Source organism: Ciconia boyciana, chromosome 6 (assembly GCF_034638445.1).
Source record: "Ciconia boyciana chromosome 6, ASM3463844v1, whole genome shotgun sequence".
NCBI lineage: Eukaryota > Metazoa > Chordata > Aves > Ciconiiformes > Ciconiidae > Ciconia > Ciconia boyciana.
Window position 1 is genome coordinate 33,642,054 of NC_132939.1, and position 18,110 is coordinate 33,660,163.

At 39.1% G+C, this 18,110-nt stretch overlaps 1 protein-coding gene across 2 annotated transcripts in view; it reads left to right on the forward strand.

Moving 5' to 3' along the window:
• Positions 1-18,110, forward strand: part of DCAF5 (DDB1 and CUL4 associated factor 5) — a 76,315-nt gene that overhangs the window by 55,308 nt on the left and 2,897 nt on the right. For both annotated transcript variants that reach the window (XM_072866102.1, XM_072866104.1), the window contains exons 7-8: positions 1,094-1,160; positions 12,353-12,480. In XM_072866102.1, coding sequence (XP_072722203.1) covers positions 1,094-1,160; positions 12,353-12,480 — 195 coding nt within the window. The remainder of the gene's footprint in view (positions 1-1,093; positions 1,161-12,352; positions 12,481-18,110) is intronic.

An 18,110-nucleotide genomic window follows, 5' to 3' on the forward strand; every position in this document is an offset into this window, starting at 1 on the left:
GGACAAACTTGCTCCATTTCTTTCTTTTTCTCCCTTCCCTCTACCCTAATAATAATAATAAAATTAAAACCCCGGCTTCTTGACTGTATTGATTAAGCAGAAGCCTTAAGTCACTTGAGGGCTAGAGACTTACACTGTCTGCACCAATATAACTGGAATTGGAATCTGCCCTTGGTTCCACTACGTGTCATCTCACCTCTAATTTGGGAGAGAAATGACAGGGAGTACAGTTTATTGGAGAAGAGATATTTGGAGACAAGGCACAGTTTGTGGCCTCTCGTAACTGAGATGCATAAGCTTTTTACTGTGTCAAATGTCACCTGTCATTCCAGTGCATGTTTGTAATATATTAAGCTACTTCAAATTGCATATTGCCTAAACTTCTGTACCATAAAGAGATTGCTTATCATTCATGCACTGTTGAAAAAGGGCAGCCTTCCATCTCTTCAGAGTAACTATAACCAGGAAAAAAATGAACAGTATGATAAATGTGGTTTGGTTTGGTTTGTTTTTTTTAAACCGCTTGAGACTTGCTGACGGTCAATGTTTAGCTTTGGTTTTGTTCAGTGTTCAAGATTATCCTCAGTGACTGATTTTTGATGGTCTTAGTAGACTGATGAGCCAGATGTGCTTGTGTGTAGTGTGTAACGTGCATGCTAGCTCTCTTCTTAGGTATGTGTTTGATGGAGTTTTCCTTGGTAGTTCAGGAGATGAGAAAAAAGGATGAAAAACTTTGACATTAAAAAAAGACCAGAATTGCAGGCTGCAAGATATGAGAGTTTGATCTAGACGTGCTTGTATTAAAGCCAGCCAAAATCCATAGCCTTATTTAGCAAAGAAAACATACACTTCAGGCAGTAGGCATTAGATACATGAAGCATGCTTTTGAATTTTGGCCTGTTTATATGCATGCAACATTTTTGTCCTGGTACCTCACCCCCATTTAAGGGTAAGTTGATCAGCGAGGTGCAAAGAATGATACAAATTATCTTATTTTTTCTCATTTTTGGTTTGGATAAACTAGATCAACAATAAAATAATATGATTCAGGTGATACTTTGTGGTAAACTGCTTTTATTTTTATTCCTAACAGTACATCCTTTCGGGCTCTGATGACTTCAATTTGTATATGTGGAGGATTCCTCCAGATCCAGAAGCAGGTAAGTTTTGATGTTTTGGAATTTGGGGAAGGGGGGGCAGGTGTCTGACAAATACTAGTTTGATTTCTTGAAAAATTGCTGTTCTCACTCAGCCTCTGAATCTAGAGTAATTCTGATGAAAGCTGGATGGGGTGAGTTTACAAATGCCTAATCCAGTCTCTGGATAACAATGGCCAATGCCATTTGAATCTTTTATTGTACTGATTTTATTTCTCTTATCATATAATGTTCATTTAAATATTCCAGATGAGCTGATGAAGAGAAAGAGCTGTGGCTGGAGCAGGGTGTGTCTTTCCTCCCTCTTGTCTACCAACTCTGCTGCTTCTAAGCTGATCTGAGTTTACTGAAGAACTTAGGATCTGTTACTAAGAAATTTAATCTCATAATGAAGCTTGCAGCATAAAATGGTGCTGGGTTCACAGGCTACTCCTTACAGCTCCAGTGCATTGGCCTCTCTTCCCTTCTTTCTTTCCTCTTACACCAAAACCCTCCCACTGATTTCTAATGCAGAGCAGTTACACTCTTTTACTTTCTGGGTGGAACAGCACTATCATCTGGTGGAAGTGACCACTTTTGACTCATTTCTGCCCCTTTCCCATGTGGGGGCAGACATGCTAAGCAAATAGCACTAGCTCAACTCTGTGTGTAAGTATAGGAAAGGGGTGTTAGAGTAAAGAAAAGCAGCAGTGTGTGTGGGATGTAACAGTAGTGTTGTAGATGTCACAGTTGGTCAGTGCCTCATTTGATATCATCTAGTATTGTGTAGGGTTTGGCAATATGACACTCTAAGCCATACAGCGTCAGCTTATCTCTTCTGTTGAAACAAACCGCTGTGCTCTTTTAGAAGGGTGTTGAATCTTGATTGAAAGACTCAAGACTTCAGGAAATGTACTACTGTTTCTATTTTTAATGGCTCTGACAGTTTAAGCTTTACATTTTAGTGGTATTAAGTACAACTGAATACTATCCTGCGGTCTCAGGTGCTTTAGCAATAGTGAGAGCAAATTACAAGCTGTGTTAGAGGTAAAATGAAAATATTTTGTTTCATTTTCAAAGGCTGTTGATCACAGCTGTGTAATCCACAGTTGAGAGGATGACTACCCTCTACAAGGTTTGGTTAATGGCAGGATTTTGGGGAAAATGCCTAATTCTAATTTTGGATTGCTTATTTAACCAACATTTGATGTTGCAGTCCAGAAGTCCTGAAGATGCTCCTGCTAAATATACCGGTACCTTGGCCTTCTATCTTTGTGTAGGGTTTATAGAGACTTCTCCCTGTTTTCCTTTTAATTTGTATAATTTCCTTTTACATTTGACACAGTTTTACTACTACTTATGGAATTTCCTCTTAGTTAAAACAAAGGTTACATACATTTAGATTAGTTATTTATCTGTAAGTTTTTATGTGTGGACTGTAGAATTACATTCTATGCATGTCACTATGCTTGTCCTGATTCCGTTTGTAAATTCTGGATTTGGGGTTTTGTGTTTATTTGGCTGATGCTCTTGAAAACTTTTTTCTCAGGCAGCTGCAGATGACAAACTTTTTATCTGGGACCTTTGCACAAAGAGTGGTAGCTAGAATTACCACAAAACAATGTCATATGTGCTTTGGTTCTTATTTCTGGTTCTTGTAACTTGAGGAAGGGTGTCAGTAAACTTGCAACATTTCAGTTACAAAATTAATTACTTAATGTCAATTGCCCTCAGTGGTTGCTTAATGGGATCAGAAGATCCTGTAGTAGGAAAGTGTATATCTTAGTCTCTTGTAACTTGAGCAGTTCTCTTTATTGAAACATTTTAGCAAAACTCATGAGCTTTATTGAGTTAGACCTAAAGATTCGGCTTCTGTGGCAGCTAACTCATTGGCCATCCAAATCACCTGTGACAGGCTTATTGAAGCTCTCCTTTTCTTCATTCAGCTCTTCTTGAAGGGTTGTGCCTGTTTTGAATGTGATGAAACATCCTTTCTTAAATCTCATCCTGTGGTTCAGAATAATTGTTCAGCTAGAGAGGTTGCTGTGCTTCCTTCTTGGAGAAAGAGTCTTGCTGTAGGGATGTGGAGACCTTGGAAAGCTTCTGCTTCAATGGAAAACTCCTTGTTCTCATATTCTGGATTAAAATAGGAGTGTCTTTGGGTCTGTGATCTGAGGGGGTGGAATGTGGTCTTTCTTTTAAAATATTGTACAAACTAGACAGGATGATGTAATGTCCTGTAGCATTGGTTGGTATTTTAAATAAAAATATCTCTCTAACTGATTTCTACCTTCTGGTTGAATTCAGACATTGTGTTGCTATAAATATTTACGATACAACTCCCTTAAATTATATCAGCTATTTGTAAATAGCAACTTTTTTTGCAAGTGTAAATCTCTTTACAGAGATGCATCCTTATTTTGCTTAAGTACAGGTGCAGCAAGTACTAGTTATCTAATGGTTAGCAACATTACTACACAAAAGATGAAGAAAAGTGGGAAGGAACACACCAGTCAGACAATTGCAAACATATTTAAAGTTGGAGGAATGCGGTTACCTGTGTTGGTATTTTGCCAGGAAAATGGAACAAATTCTGCTGGTTTTTTGCAAATAATCATAATTTAGAGGTGTCCTCCCAGTAGGTTGCATTGAGTCATTCCCCCTCAGCTGAAAACTCTGCCAGCAGTTTTGTTCAGTCCAGTTATTAGACAGGATTTACTTCGGGGCAGGAGGTCTGTGAAGAAAGGTATTTCCTAAATTGCTTAGGAAGCTATTCTGTTGAAGAGTTTTATTGGCTGTCTCCATCCACAATCTTAGATTATTCTGAATAGGCCAGGATTTCCTATGCCAGAAGGTTGGTTGCTTTTTTACCCCCTTTTGTCCTTTCTTGAAGATGGAATAGTTTGCTCATTTTTCCACTTTCTTCTCCATCCAAGTACTACCCAGCTTTCCACTGTGCTTCAGAAGTAATTGCCGATTGTTTGGCAAATTTGTTAGCCAATTTCCTCTTTGAAGTATATATGCCAGTTTTCTTCAGAGGCAGAGTTTCTAGCAAAATTAATACATTAGTCTGGCAGAAGAAAAGCAGTCCTGAGTTTCCACAGCTTTTACTTGACTCCAAGGCAAGCTAGAAGTGAGAAGAGACATCAGCCCTACATGACCTGCCCAGCAAGACTGTTAACATATGAGCACTTCAGGCAGTATTTAAACCTAACTTCTATAAACATGGTCTCTTAGCTGGTAAAGAATCCCTGTTCAAGACAGAACTTGACATGTCTTGTGGGGTAATAGAGGGCTTGAGAGACCAAATGTTTTGCAAAATGGAATTTACATTCCTCACCCACTACTCTGAATCATCTTTGCAACTCAGAGCTTGTCTCTTGCTTTTGAAATATTGCTCAAAGATGCTATGTGAGGGATACGATATTTATTTGTGATTGAGAAGACAGTTGGAGATCCTTCAGTTTACGTGAGCAGGCTGCCACTAGACTTGTGAAAAACTTCACTAAATCAGAACAGCAAACTGCATTTCAAAACGGCTTTTTAAGTCTGTCTTTGACTGTAACTGCTAGGAAGAAAGGGCCTGTCATTGTGGTCCAGTTACTAAACTAATTGCACCAATCTTCAGTAGAACTGATGCAACTTTTCTTCCCTTTTTTTCTCCTTATTGGTCATTGTAAATGCATACACCTCTTTAGGCTTGAAGAATTCAGCAACAGATCTTTTCACAACATTTGAACAGGGTTATCTCATTGGAGACAGCTTGTGGTTTAAGTTCTCAAAGTTCCAGGCTGATACATGAAGATGAATAATAGATGATTAAGTGTTTCTTAATGTCTTTAGCTATTTTTGAGAATTTTATATATGTGCACACATGCATATATATATATACCAGTTGGGTTGGGGTGGGGGGAAGCCATCTGGCCCAATAGGGAGCATGCTCTGGAAGGTTTGTATTTTTAAAAAAATTGATTTTTCTGAGGCATGGTCTTGGGATCTAAACTGTTTTACTTGTAGGACTACAGTTTGTCTCTTCCTTCAGGTCAGTGTTGACCATAGTGTGCTATGGTACAGTTATTTGATTATCACAGCCAGTAAGTGGTGGGGCAGTGTAGAAGAGGTTCTTGTATTCAGTGTAATTTAGACTGGTTTCCGTGTCATATGGATTGTAATACCAGAAACTTGTGGAAGTGTCCCGGCTAGATGATATGTATAAGAAAACAAGGCAGTGTTGGGCGCTTTGTAGCGCTGTAGCCAACTGGAGGAAGACAGCATCCATGAGTGTTTCTCTCACCAGCCTGAGCATGTTTAATATCTAATTTAGCACTAGAAAGCTGAAGATAACACTGAGCACTGGGAGAGGCTGGAGAAACCTTAGTCCCCAGCAACTAGCCATCTGATTGTACCAAAGCTCCTTTCTCTTTATTGTATTGAATGTGTTTGTAGCTACCAGTACAAAATAAATGCATAGGCAAGCACTTTTCACACCTCCATTTAAAAAAAACCAAAAACCAAAACCCCAGGTATCGGTTGTGTGATAATTTCACTTATTTTATTCCCTTTATGTTCAGAAAGCATAGTTGTTTGTGGTAATTTGCATGCTTCCAATAACATTGTAAAAACCATTGCGACCTATGCAGTTAAACACACCGAAAGAGCAATCTCTCTCAGACCAGGAGTGGGGACAGAGTGGAAAGAGTGTGCCAAAGTTTATTTCTATAGTAATTTTGTCTTAGCTTTCATATTGTTGTTCAGCTCTACTGGTGATAACAACGGTGGGAGGGTTGGTATAGATAAGGCGTAGATAGATATGGCAGATATTTAGCAGCAACAAAAGAAGGGAGAAAATATACATCCAAAAATAGCCACTACCACTACAGCTTTCTGCATATTCTTTAGATGTTTAAATATTAATTTTTTCTTTGTCTTTTGGAACCTCTGCAGAGGTACAAGACCGCCACAGGGCTGGTTCTACACATAGGCTAGGCAAAGTGGGTGATTGCCTGGAAGAGCAGGTTGCCTGAGGCAGGCGCTGATGCCAGCCCACTGCTCCCTGTGCTTATGCTAAAGCTCTGCAAGGCCACACTAAAGCTCTGCAAGGCCACGCTGATCCTTTCACCTGGCCTGGGAGGTGGAGGGTGGGCTTGAAGGTGACAAAGGAAGCAGTCTGCAGGTGGAGTTGGAGCTGCTTTCTTATGGGGAGACACTCCCTTTCACTTTCTCTTGTAGTAGCAGAAATACTAAGCCGGAGTCCCCTGGTGTCTCCTCCAAACTGTCTGCTCTTACCATGCCAGGAGGAGAAAGGATCTTGGCCAGTCCTTGCTGTTCTCACCCCATCTTTGATGTGACCAAAGTCAGTTTTGCCTGTGCTGCTGAGAAACCTTGAAGTTGCTCTGCTGCCAGAGCTGGAATCAGATTCCTGATCTCACTAGAAGGGATGCTGCAGGGCCCTGGGCTCTCAGGGCAAGAGTGCTTGTGTTTAAATCTAGCTTCTTTACAGATAGGTCTCTGAGGAGCAAAGCCATCTGCTGGTGTGTGTTATACGAAACAAATACAGGTGTGTGAGTGACCAGAAAGAGACTTTTTAAGGAGTCTGCTGCACTGAAGGCAGAGGCCCTATATGCTCTGCATATTTGCTTGCATTGTGCTGTGCATTTGCTTTCCAAATTATGGTATCTCTCTTCCGTTAGTGCATCATGACCTCATAGGATTCAAATGCAGGGCAGTGGCCTATGGTCTAAATGTGTCCCGGATTGTTATTAATGAAAACTAAATTAATTTTAAATGAGTTTTCTACTGTAGTGCCAAGTACTACAGTGGAATGGTATGCTATGGCACACTGGCAGCAGCTGCAAATATCTGGTTCTTCTCAGGAGTTTTCAGCACTTTGAGTAATTCACAAGGCTTGTATGAAGTTATGCTTTAGTTTGTGGAACGTCTTTCTACCTTATATGAACAACCAGTGGGATTTCTTTTTCAGTCTCCTAGATAGAAAGGACTTCTTCTTAATGAGGTCATTTAATTCCTCTGTTACAGAGCCAGTGGAGGATTGTTCCTTATCCCAGCAAGTTCTCCAGCACTTTGACAGTTTTTAAAATGTTTGTAACAGCGCAGTTTCCATTAGTTTAGAGACTGTTCTACATTCTCACAGGATTTCTGCACTAGGGCACTTTTCCTCAATGCTGCTACGTGTTGTGGAACTTGTGCATGGGAAGTCAGATTGCTGTCCAAATATCTCACTCCATTATGATTTACTGATGTTTTTTAAAATGTGTTGGTATGTACCATCCGGCATGTTCTCAATGTCAACTCATTTGCATAAATATTTACAAAACAGCATAATTAACAAGGATTTCATTAGCATAATATTTAAAACATAAAATAATAAAGCAAACCAAGAAGTAATCACTTTGGCAACTTAGTAGACATCTTCTACTTCAAAGCATTGTATTATTCCTTCCTTCTGTCTGTATTGGAGCCTGTAGATATGCCTTGTGTTGCCATGGTATTCTTGTCAAATGCATGTAGAGGAAATCTGTTTTAAAGTGTACACTTCAGATTTAGCCTTTTATAAGTTATTTCTTCCAGCTGGTCAGATATCATAGTAGGATATTATTTAAAGAATTTTTTAAGACTTTGTGTTGCTCCTCTTTGGAGCACTTATTGGCAGGGTGTAGAGGAAGAGGGATTTTCTTGACATTTCACTTTGTGTATCAAATAAAAGCAGACCAAAAAAACATCGACCAGTGCAGCTAGAACACTAACCCACTACTCAGAACTGTCTTTAAGCATAGCAATTTTTGGAAAGTATTGCAAAACCAGCTAGTATATCTCCATCTCCTCCCTCCAGTCGTTAGAGGTTAGAAAGTTAGAAACCTTCTAAAATCAGCATAATCAGCCTCCGAAGACTTTAAGACTTTTTAAATATTATTAATAACATATATGTAAGCTAATGGCTTCGTATAAACACTGCTTATATACATGGTAACTATCTAAGACTATAAAAGCAGCCATGCTAAACCAGTTGCAGGACCTGTGCATGCCACTAACTTCAGAAGCAAACAAACAACACCCCCATCCCCTAAAAAAATCCCCAAACCTCAAAAGCAAAATCTGAGTTTTGTTGGGATGGCAGAGGTCAGTTCTGGTGAAACAATACAAATAAAAATACTGGTTCAAGTGAAGACAGCAAAAAGAAATAGAGCTTATTATGTGCAAAAAAGGAAGATGGCCTCAGGAATTTGAGCAGTTTATGGCCAACCTCCACTTAATGTACAGATGCACTTTTTTTTGCCAGCAGACATGAGCAAACTTAACTCACACTGTGAGGTGGCTAGAAGCTGTATGTCTGCAGCTAAGCCTCTGCTGAGAGACCAGGGGGATTCCAGACAAGTCTGGACACAAGCAAAGGTCTGCCACGCAGATACTCATGTAATATGATACCAACTTTGCTGGGCTACTGTAAAGTGAAGGGACCACTGTCAGGATAAGGATGTAGAAGGTGGCTCTGTGTTAAGCACTTAATTAGAGATGTCACTTAAGTGCATAGGAAGTGATAGAATAAAATTGCATCAGGCAAGGGGTTGTCCAAAAATGACATTCTGGGGCAGTCTGTTATATTTGACACAAAGGTTATCAGAGTATTGCTGGAGTAAATACTTCTTGGTTTAAATTATTAAAACCTCTCATACTACTGGAAAAAGTTGACTGCTAGGCTTTGTGATTGCGGTAGTCTGCTCCTAGGGGACTTTTCCTGTAACTGGGCAGTTAGTTGTCTTAAGGGGCTTTGTAGGGAAGTTCACCTTCACTCTAAGAGGAGTGAAATATGTTCTAGTCCTATGCTTCCTCTGATTTTACTATTAACAGCTTAAAAGGAATTTAAGGAACTTGAATATTAAAGCAGAAAGCTTTGGCGTTCCTTCATAGAGCCATAGAATCACAGAACGGTTTGGGTTGGAAGGGTTCTTAAAGATCATCTAGTCCAACCCCCCTGCCAAGGGCAGGGACATCTTCCACTAGACCAGGTTACTCAAAGCCCCTTCCAACCTGGCCTTGAACACTCCAAAGATGGGGCATCCACAACTTCTCTGGGCAACCTGTTCCAATGTGTCACCACCCTCACTGTAAAAAATGTCTTCCTTATATCCAGTCTAAATCTACCCTCTTTCAGCTTAAAACTGTTGCCCCTTCTCCTGCCACTACAGGCCTTGGTAAAGTCTCTCTCTGTCTTTCTTATAAGCCCCCTTTATTGAAAGGCTGCAATAAGGGTTCCCTGGAACCTTCTCTTCTCCAGGCTGAACAACCCCAACTCTCTCAGCCTTTCCTCACAGGAGAGGTGTTCCATCCCTCGGATCATTTTTGTGGCCCTCCTCTGGACCTGCCCCAACAGGTCCATGTCTTTCTTGTGCTGGGGACCCCAGAGCTGGATGCAGTACTCCAGGTGGGGTCTCTGGAGAGTGAAGTAGAGGGGCAGAATCACCTCCCTCAACCTGCTCACCATGCTGGTTTTTATGCAGCTTGGGATTAGATTGGCTTTCTGGGCTTCAGACACTGTCTGAATTGAATTTGACTACAGCCTAGGTAGAGCTGTGTTCTAGATGTGGCATGCTGTGCACTTTGTCATCCAGTGCTCTTAGAGCATTGATAAACATTTTAAGTTTAATGCCAGAAGACAGTTCTGGCACTACATAACTGTTACCACTGTTTTACTAGGAAAATAATCATGTGTTAATTCACACTGCTGAGAGTCCCACAAGAGGCCAATGACTGACTTGGAAATGCAGTCCAAGATATTGGTCCCCTAAATTTGTATTTAATTTCCATTATAATTCTTTCTTTGCTCATTGTCTCTCTAACTTCTGACTCTTTAAGTGTTTTGTGGGGCATATTTCTTGTTTTGTACTGAATTCAGGCAGCTTAGAGTCCATGGATAGTTAAAACTTGTAATAGGCATTACTTACAGACTTGGAAACTTTTCCTAAGCAGATTGTCTCTTCATTCCCAAGGCCCTCTTTCCTGGAACATTTGTCTGCTAGGTCAAGATAAATGCGTTGAGAACTGGACTTGATGTAACCATCTACTGTTAGCTTGATAGATGCAATTGGATTGACAACTGTGATTTGGCTGGAAGGAATGCTGTGGGAGTAGGGCAACTTGCCATCAGCCATAAATGTGGTCATGAATGTCTGTCAGGGTGAGCAGAATGAAAGGATGTGAGGAATCTCATAAAATGGAAAAGAAAATCAAGAGAGCCCAATTTGGCATTTAATGAACTTGTTCTCCAATCAGTTACTTCTCAGCCAACTTTGCTTATACTGGTGAAATCTTGCTGCAATGGCTGAAGGCAGAACTTCTCTCTGAACCTTTACAGAAAATACAAGTGTACCTGAATAAAGGAGCTGTTCCAGGTAGCTCAGTCTCAGTGCAGTTTCAATGAATATATGTGGAAATTAACTGGAATGATAGTCTCCCTTTCAAGTTTTCCTAGTTTTAACTTAGTCTTCATTTTATATACAGAGTCTTTAAAATGGCCATGCCTTTTGGTCCTTGGAGTTACTCGCCATCTCTTCCCTTATTCAGGCATGTTATCTTTCTATCCCAAAGTGCCATGAGACTGCAGTTTGGTCTGCAAAAATTGATTTGTGCAAACAGAACGCTTTCCAGAAGCAGTAAAAAGATCTGTCTGTGGATTTTTAGGGTTGGATGACTCCTCATTTCTGAATCCTTATCATGGTTTGTACACCATGTACACATCAGTCTGGTTTTCAGAGTGTAGTTATAATGAGCAGAAGGGATAGAGTACTTTTTCTAACAGGAGAGGGGCTGAACACCAGCTCACTAGCTGTAGTTCTTTATCATTTATGTAACCTAACAAATGGAAGGTGATACAGGAATGCCTTTTTTTTTTTTCTTTTTCTTTGGTTTTGGGGGGGGTGGGGGGGGGGTGATCCTTCTATCTTGCCACTCTTCAGTGTTAATGCAAGTTTTTCTTTAGGAAATGTGTATTGCAGAACTCTGACTCTGTTTTGGAAGACAAGTTGTTCAACATTGGGCTTAGGGCTCAAACCAGCAGCTATTTCAGCTGAAAGAGCTGCTGTTGAGGACAAAGGAGGATAGCAAACATTTTCAGCAAGAACATAAAAGTTTACTTGTTTAGTGTTAAGATGACTTTCTTTAGCTTCTTTGCTACTTATATTATTTTAACTTTCTATAAGGTGTGCTTATGACCTTTGAAGTTGTAAATAGCAAGATTGTTTTCTTCTGGAGTGGTTTTCAGTTTTTTCTTCCACTCTTAAAAGTTTGGGTTTCTTTCACTAAAGATGTTAATCATAGCATGTTGATTGACACTTGTTTATTCAGATACACAGGTGTGCTTTCTAACAAATTTATGGTTTTAATTGTGTGAATCTATGAATATAAAAAATTGCTGTGTGGCAGTTTCTTGCTTTGGTGTATAGACCTAGTAAGAGTCAATGACCAAGCAGAAAAGTTGTCTGGCTTCTGTTTTTGAGTTTTACCATTAGCACAAAAGCATTCCACTTCAGCTAATTCCTGCCTTGTGACAAAGAATGATATAACCCACTGGTCAGATGTGTTGTTTCAGGTTCCTCTCTAAGCTTGATTCACAGAAATACAAGTTATACTGATCCCGGTCTAGGGAAGGATATTCTAAGTCCAGTTGTAATGTAGTAACTCACGTTAGTAGCCTTGAAGATTGCCTCCTTTAGATTCCTACCCATCAGACTAGAGTCAACTGTGACAGTAATGAATTGCCGATTTAAAAAATAAATTTAAAAAAGAGTGTAGCTATTGAAAAAGTCAGCCTCTTTATTTGTCTCTGCTTCAAATTTACAAACTGTGAGTAGTGTCATGCCTAAGGCACTATGGTTTCACTGGTGATTTCATTAAGTATGTATGTTGTTCTTATTCACATACCTGTCATATTAGGTCAAAAACCTTCATTGTTTATTTAGATAGTTGAACTAAAGCTAGCTTCCAAGTCCTAATTTGCAGGAAGGATGCTTTTCATCAAACTTGCAGCTTTTCATAGGGGCATTGCGCATAAAATTGGAATTCTGCAGCCAACGCAGGCCTTAAAATATTGCAAAATAAAGCTGAATTGCATTGTCAAATATAATATGACTTTAAATGATTATGAATGAAAGCAATATGAAGCTTTCATTATTAATTTCAGTGTGTGCTTGTTTTTCCCCTAGGTGGCATTGGCAGGGTCGTCAATGGTGCTTTTATGGTACTGAAAGGTCATCGGTCAATTGTAAACCAAGTCCGGTTTAATCCTCACACTTACATGATCTGTTCTTCTGGTGTTGAAAAGATTATAAAGGTAAGACTAATCATCAGAAAATGTGTTCTTTCAATATTTCAGGAAGAAATGCTTTGTTTTGCTCTGCATCGTTCTTTTCCACGCCCATCCTGTCTTCTCACCTTATTCTTTTGTAAAGTGGTATGTCTCATTTGCTGGCTAAACTGATGCAAATTTTTAATTGGGCATTTAAACTTTAAACTCTGTTTCAATTTTAAAGGTTTTAGAGGTAAGGGATAAGATCAGAATTTCCTGGATTTGCACCTTGAAAAAGGAATTTTTTTTCCACTATCGTTCTGTACATAACTGAAGTATCATGCAAACAGTCTTTCTCAGGAGAGTTTGGTCACAGCTGTAACATGATCTCCTAAGACTTCTGATACTTTGAGCTGAAATTTAATAAAAAATCTCTCCAAAGAGTATTGTTGCGTCTTAGCCTAGCCTGACCTAGCTGAATTTGGCCCAAATACTGCCTCAGGTGCCCTTCTTACAATTTTTGTACACACTTCTGCATTGAATCAATTCAACATACCTTTCTGTGGCTTCCAGAGGAAACAGGACTCTTAATACCTTCCATAATGAATCCTCTAACAATGTACAGTATTTTTAGAAAGTTTGTGCCTTTTTATGTGGAATGTAAAGAGGTAACAAACTTTATTAGGTTCTGAAACTTTCTTTCCTCAAGGAAAGACAGCCAATATTGTGGGAGCAAGGCAGAAACTTTTTTGTAATTTCTAATAGCAGAGGTGGGGAGGCAGAGGATTATGCTACACTAATGAACTTTGCATTCTGCTGCCACAGAAATTTTGCTATAATTTAGGTCTATCAACAAGATGAAAGAAACCAGAACGATTTAATTTTTAAGTAGGATAATGAGAAATGATGGTGCTTCTAACTATTTGTTGAATGACTTCATAAAAGTCTTACCTGCATGGGGCTATAAATGAGGTCGTTTGAGTATTAGTAAATGCTTTAGTCAGCTACAAGTTGACTGAATGAGCTTGTCCTGCAAAGGAATGTTTTAGTGGTCTGCAACTTACAGACCAGAACTGGCCCAAATCCTTGGAACCGTGGCCCAATGCCCAGATGCATCATTTGCATTACAGCTACTATCAGCATTTGGGTTCTGATTGTAGTTCAGCTTTCCTTCTCTTCTGCCTTCCACTGATACTTTAGTTTGCTTTTCTGCTTTTTTTCATCTGTGTCCCTCTGACAGGTTTGATCACAAATCTATCAAATAAAGGCTTTGAACAAAAAGGCATTGAACAGTCTTAGCAGCTCACTGATTTTTCAATTTCCAAGCAGTCAAACTGCCACTGTTTAACAACAGTTTTGCCAGAGGCAGTTTTTTGCTTTCAGAACTTGATTCATGCAGCCTGAATTCTCCCTTTTGGATTTTAGATCTGCTGACCCTTCACCCTATGAATCCTTCCTGCATGAGTGTGCTTAGACTGTTGGATTAGCACGGGTATAAACATCCCCTGTGTTGCTTTTGTGTACTTCTGCTAGGATTTTGGTGGGGGGTTTTTTTGCCTAGTGATTAAAAGGTTAGTTCGATTAAGGCCCCAGTCACAGGTTGTGTAACTCTTTCAAAGACACCTCTGCTTGAATGCTTCCTTAGAAGAGAACGCCTGTTGTGTCGCAGTATGTGCAATGGAACTCGTGTAGCTGCTTTGAAGGAACTGAATTCCCCAAACATTGCAAGCTGGAAACAAATTAAGGGAAAGGTGTTTTTAATGTATTAAGTTTATTAGCAAGCCAGAATTTCTTACCCTTTTGTTGTATGTCATTTTGTCTCAGTTTGTAATGTGCCTTGTTTGGGGATCAGGTTGTTTTAAGGCTCATATCTTGTCTGATCTGCATGACTTCACTCTTTAAAGGTACTGTCTTAGTGAACAGTGGTTTGCAGGTGACCAAACAAGAGTGGTTGTTTCTTCATTCCAGCTACTTCTGCAGATAGGCTGGAGGCTAGTAACTACCACTAGCAGAAGGGCAAAACAGGAAAAACAACACCAGCAGTTCTGAAGGCTTATTTACTGCATTAAAAATAGCTGGGAACACAAGTCCTTCCCTTGCACGGCTATCTTTCCCCCATATAAATGCTTGATGTGCTTGCTTGGAGAAGTTGAGATGACAAGAGGAAGAGCCATAAATAAAAATTGTAGTTAGGTTTTTTTATGTTTTCTTGTGTTGTTGGTTTTTGTTTGTTTGTTTTAATCAGTTCCTTAAGAAGTGTCCTTCCTTTTACTGTCCTTCAAGTGTCTTCTAAAAATCTTTCTGGAATTAAATCACAGAAGATAACTTCACTGTGGTTGACTGGTATTCCATTCCCTCAATTGTAGAAACTCCGTGATGAATTAAAAATGTGGATGCAAGTAGTTGTTTGTCTGAGCCCTTAATTTTTAGACTAGCTGGCCTAAATTTAGTACTTCTAGAAGTGAGGAACTGATAGCACCAGCATCAAGGCGTGATACAGACAAGCCATTCAATAATTCCACGTGCTTCTGCCAACATACTTGCTATTTTAATGCTGGTTGCAAATGAGATATAAATTCATCTCAGGCCTAGCCCTGCTGAAATTAGTAGTATTCATAAGAATGATTTTTACCTTTGTGGTTATGGTTTTTTGCTTTAGTTTTATTTTGTTGTAAAGCACCTGCAATAATATAATTCAGTAACTCAGTGGTTTAGGGTTTGATTTCTGCTAGGACTGAGAATACAATGGATAAAGTGGGGGTGTGTGTGAATATTCAAGTGAGGAGGTTTCAGAAACCTAAAATAAGACTCAACAAGCTCATTAATAAAGGATGCTAGAAGCCTTGACTCCAGACAGTGTGTGCTGGACACGTCAACCTAGATGAATTGCTCATTGCCCTTCATTTCAGAAACCTGAACCTCAGTAAAATTGTATGGAAAAGCACAGCTGTGAACTAAAATTATCATTTGCAGCAAGCATTCACCACAAGGGCTAAAGCAATATAAAATAGAAAAATACCACTTTCTCCTCAGTTAAGTGTGTGAGACATTGGGATATGCTGGCAGGAAAATGAATTACATAGCAGGAGAAGTAAATGAGACATTCCCTCTGATGTGTGGGGCTTATAGGAGGGCCACGGAGAATTATGCAATTAGAAGACAGTTCCAGAAAAGATAAAATAGATAAAGTGTGTAAGGATTTTCAGAAAGTAATACTGTTTTGTATTGGAAATGGAATACTCTGTAACTGTGGTTCTGAGCACAGCTGTTGCAGGGCCCATTTGTTTAAAAATCATCAGTATATCAAAGATAGCAAAGTGTATTTGTCCATGTTGCTATGGTGACAGATTAATGTCATTGTGGCTAGCTGCCTCTGCCTAATCAGAGAATCTAATATAGCTGGGTTTAATTAATCTCATGCTATGGGCATAACTACTTTTTTGTTTTAAAATTTGGGGGTTTGCCACCATGGAATACAAGTAATTCAAAGATGCTCTCTGAAGCATCTCTGCTGAAGTAGAGAACCAGTTTTGTACTCCCCTTTTCTGTTATTGTTCCTATTTTTATATCTGTCCTCAGGGCATCAGTGAGTAATATTCAGCTCCTTAATCCTCTGACAGAGAAAGAACTTCTTGATAGATTGTTGCTTCAGTGGGATGACTTGCCAACTTATTTTCTCCAAATTGCTCAGTCTTCCTCAACATGGCATCATGCAGAGGATAAGAAAAAGGCAAAGGCATTCCATTTACAAAGAAGCCCATTTCAGATGCCACAGAGAGCACTGGACCAGTTGCTGCCACTTTAAAGACTTCCTGGTTCTGCCAAGGATAGATTCTTAATCCGATTTCTTTCTGGGACTCTGGCAGGCCCTTGCACTCCCTCATGGCAAAATGTCTAATAAGTAGGGATATCAATCTCCAGAGACATCCTGTTCAAACAAGTATTCATCCTGAATTCCCTTGACTTCTCTTTATTATTTACTCCTCCTCTCTGAACAGATCTGTCTCAGAAAGGAAAAGGCTCACTATGGATTCTTTGTAGCTATCTTTTCAATATTTAACACTGCTGTATTTTCTCTGATGCTTGCAGAGTGAGCAGAAAGATCTAGTAGCACTAACAAGGATGTGGAATCTCTCTGTGCACACTTTATGTACCTTTTTAGATGACTTTTCATTATAAAACAAACCTTTCCCAGAGGAACTTCAGAGCAGACTACCTCTCTTCCATTTATATTGGTTCATACAGAATCTAAGAGTTTTCTAATTCTCTTGCTTTTAAAAAAGTTTTATAAAACCTAGTGATCAATCTAACACTGCTAAAACTATTTGAGGAAGGGGCATGCCAGCCTGCTTGTCCAGGCATACAGTATGAAGCATTTGCAAAAAGGTATATGCTTCTTAAATACAAAAAGATCTGATTTCTTGCTGAAATGCTCAGTAGTGGGACAGAGGGGAAAAGATCTGATAAATTGTGAGAAGGTACTGAACATGTGCTAGTTAAATCATCAAGAAGGCAGCAACTCAGAATAGTCCTTTGAGCAAGCAGAGTTCTATTTTTCTGTTAAAAAACTTGGTCTATCCCCAAATCAACAATCTCTCTCATGCATCCACTGAGAGAAGACTCTTTCCTACCTTGTCTTTAGGAAGTGGAGCATGGGAAATAATTAGATGAAGAGAGATTCTTTCTGCTCTCTTGAATAATTAAAAAAGGTTACGAATGGTTGATGGAAGTCTGTGCATAGTGGGCTTAGGTTGGGTTTTGTTATCTTTATCCAAACCTCATGCTTATCCCTTGAGTGATATGTCTAGTAAGTGCAGTGCTTGAACCAAGCAATGGAGACTGTCTTCATTCTGATTTCAAGTATTGTATTAAAGAACTGTACTGGAAGAGAATTTACTTAAGTACTGCAAATAATAAAAATAGCAATTAAGTACAAATAGCAAATACCCCTTGATATTGAGACATGTTCCTAGGAATAGGCTAATGTAATGCAATGTAAAATTCCTTTGCCTTTGCTCTGAGAGGCAGCTTGATGATTGCCATACAGAAAAAGGTATATCTGCAGCTCACTTTAATTTTGAAATAGTGTCTCTTTTATCTACATAGCCAGATCATATGTGGAAGCTCTGTTAACCATAAATTACAGAGGATGCAAAGTAAAGGCATTCAATTTGGGGAGAATTCCAGAATAAAGGTTACTTGTACATTTTAAATTTGGCTGTGCTGAACAAGTAATAGTAATTAATTTATTTTGTTTTACTTCCAGTAGTAATTTATTTTGTTTTACTTCCAATATCAAAGGTGTAAGGTCTTACTGTACACTGTTGAAAATCTCTGTGAATACAGAATTACTGGCATTCTCGTAGGCTTTTTTTATAGTGCTTGTCATGGTAGTATCAGATTATGTTGCATGTGTTAACTATGCATCTGTGAGATGAGTGCTGATTATCCCACTTACACAAGCAAACCACTCTTTTTTTTGTTAGCGGTTTTGTCTACTTGGAACAAAACTTGTCTAATTTCTGTTGGGAAAAGAGTTAGATGTTTTTGCCAAAGTCTATCCCAAAAGGCCAACCTGGTATAGACAGCTGGCATAGAATTTTTTTCCCTGAGCTTGTTTAGTGTGGTAAAACCAAAGCGTGACTGAAATCAGATATTTTCTAAGCAGAATGTTA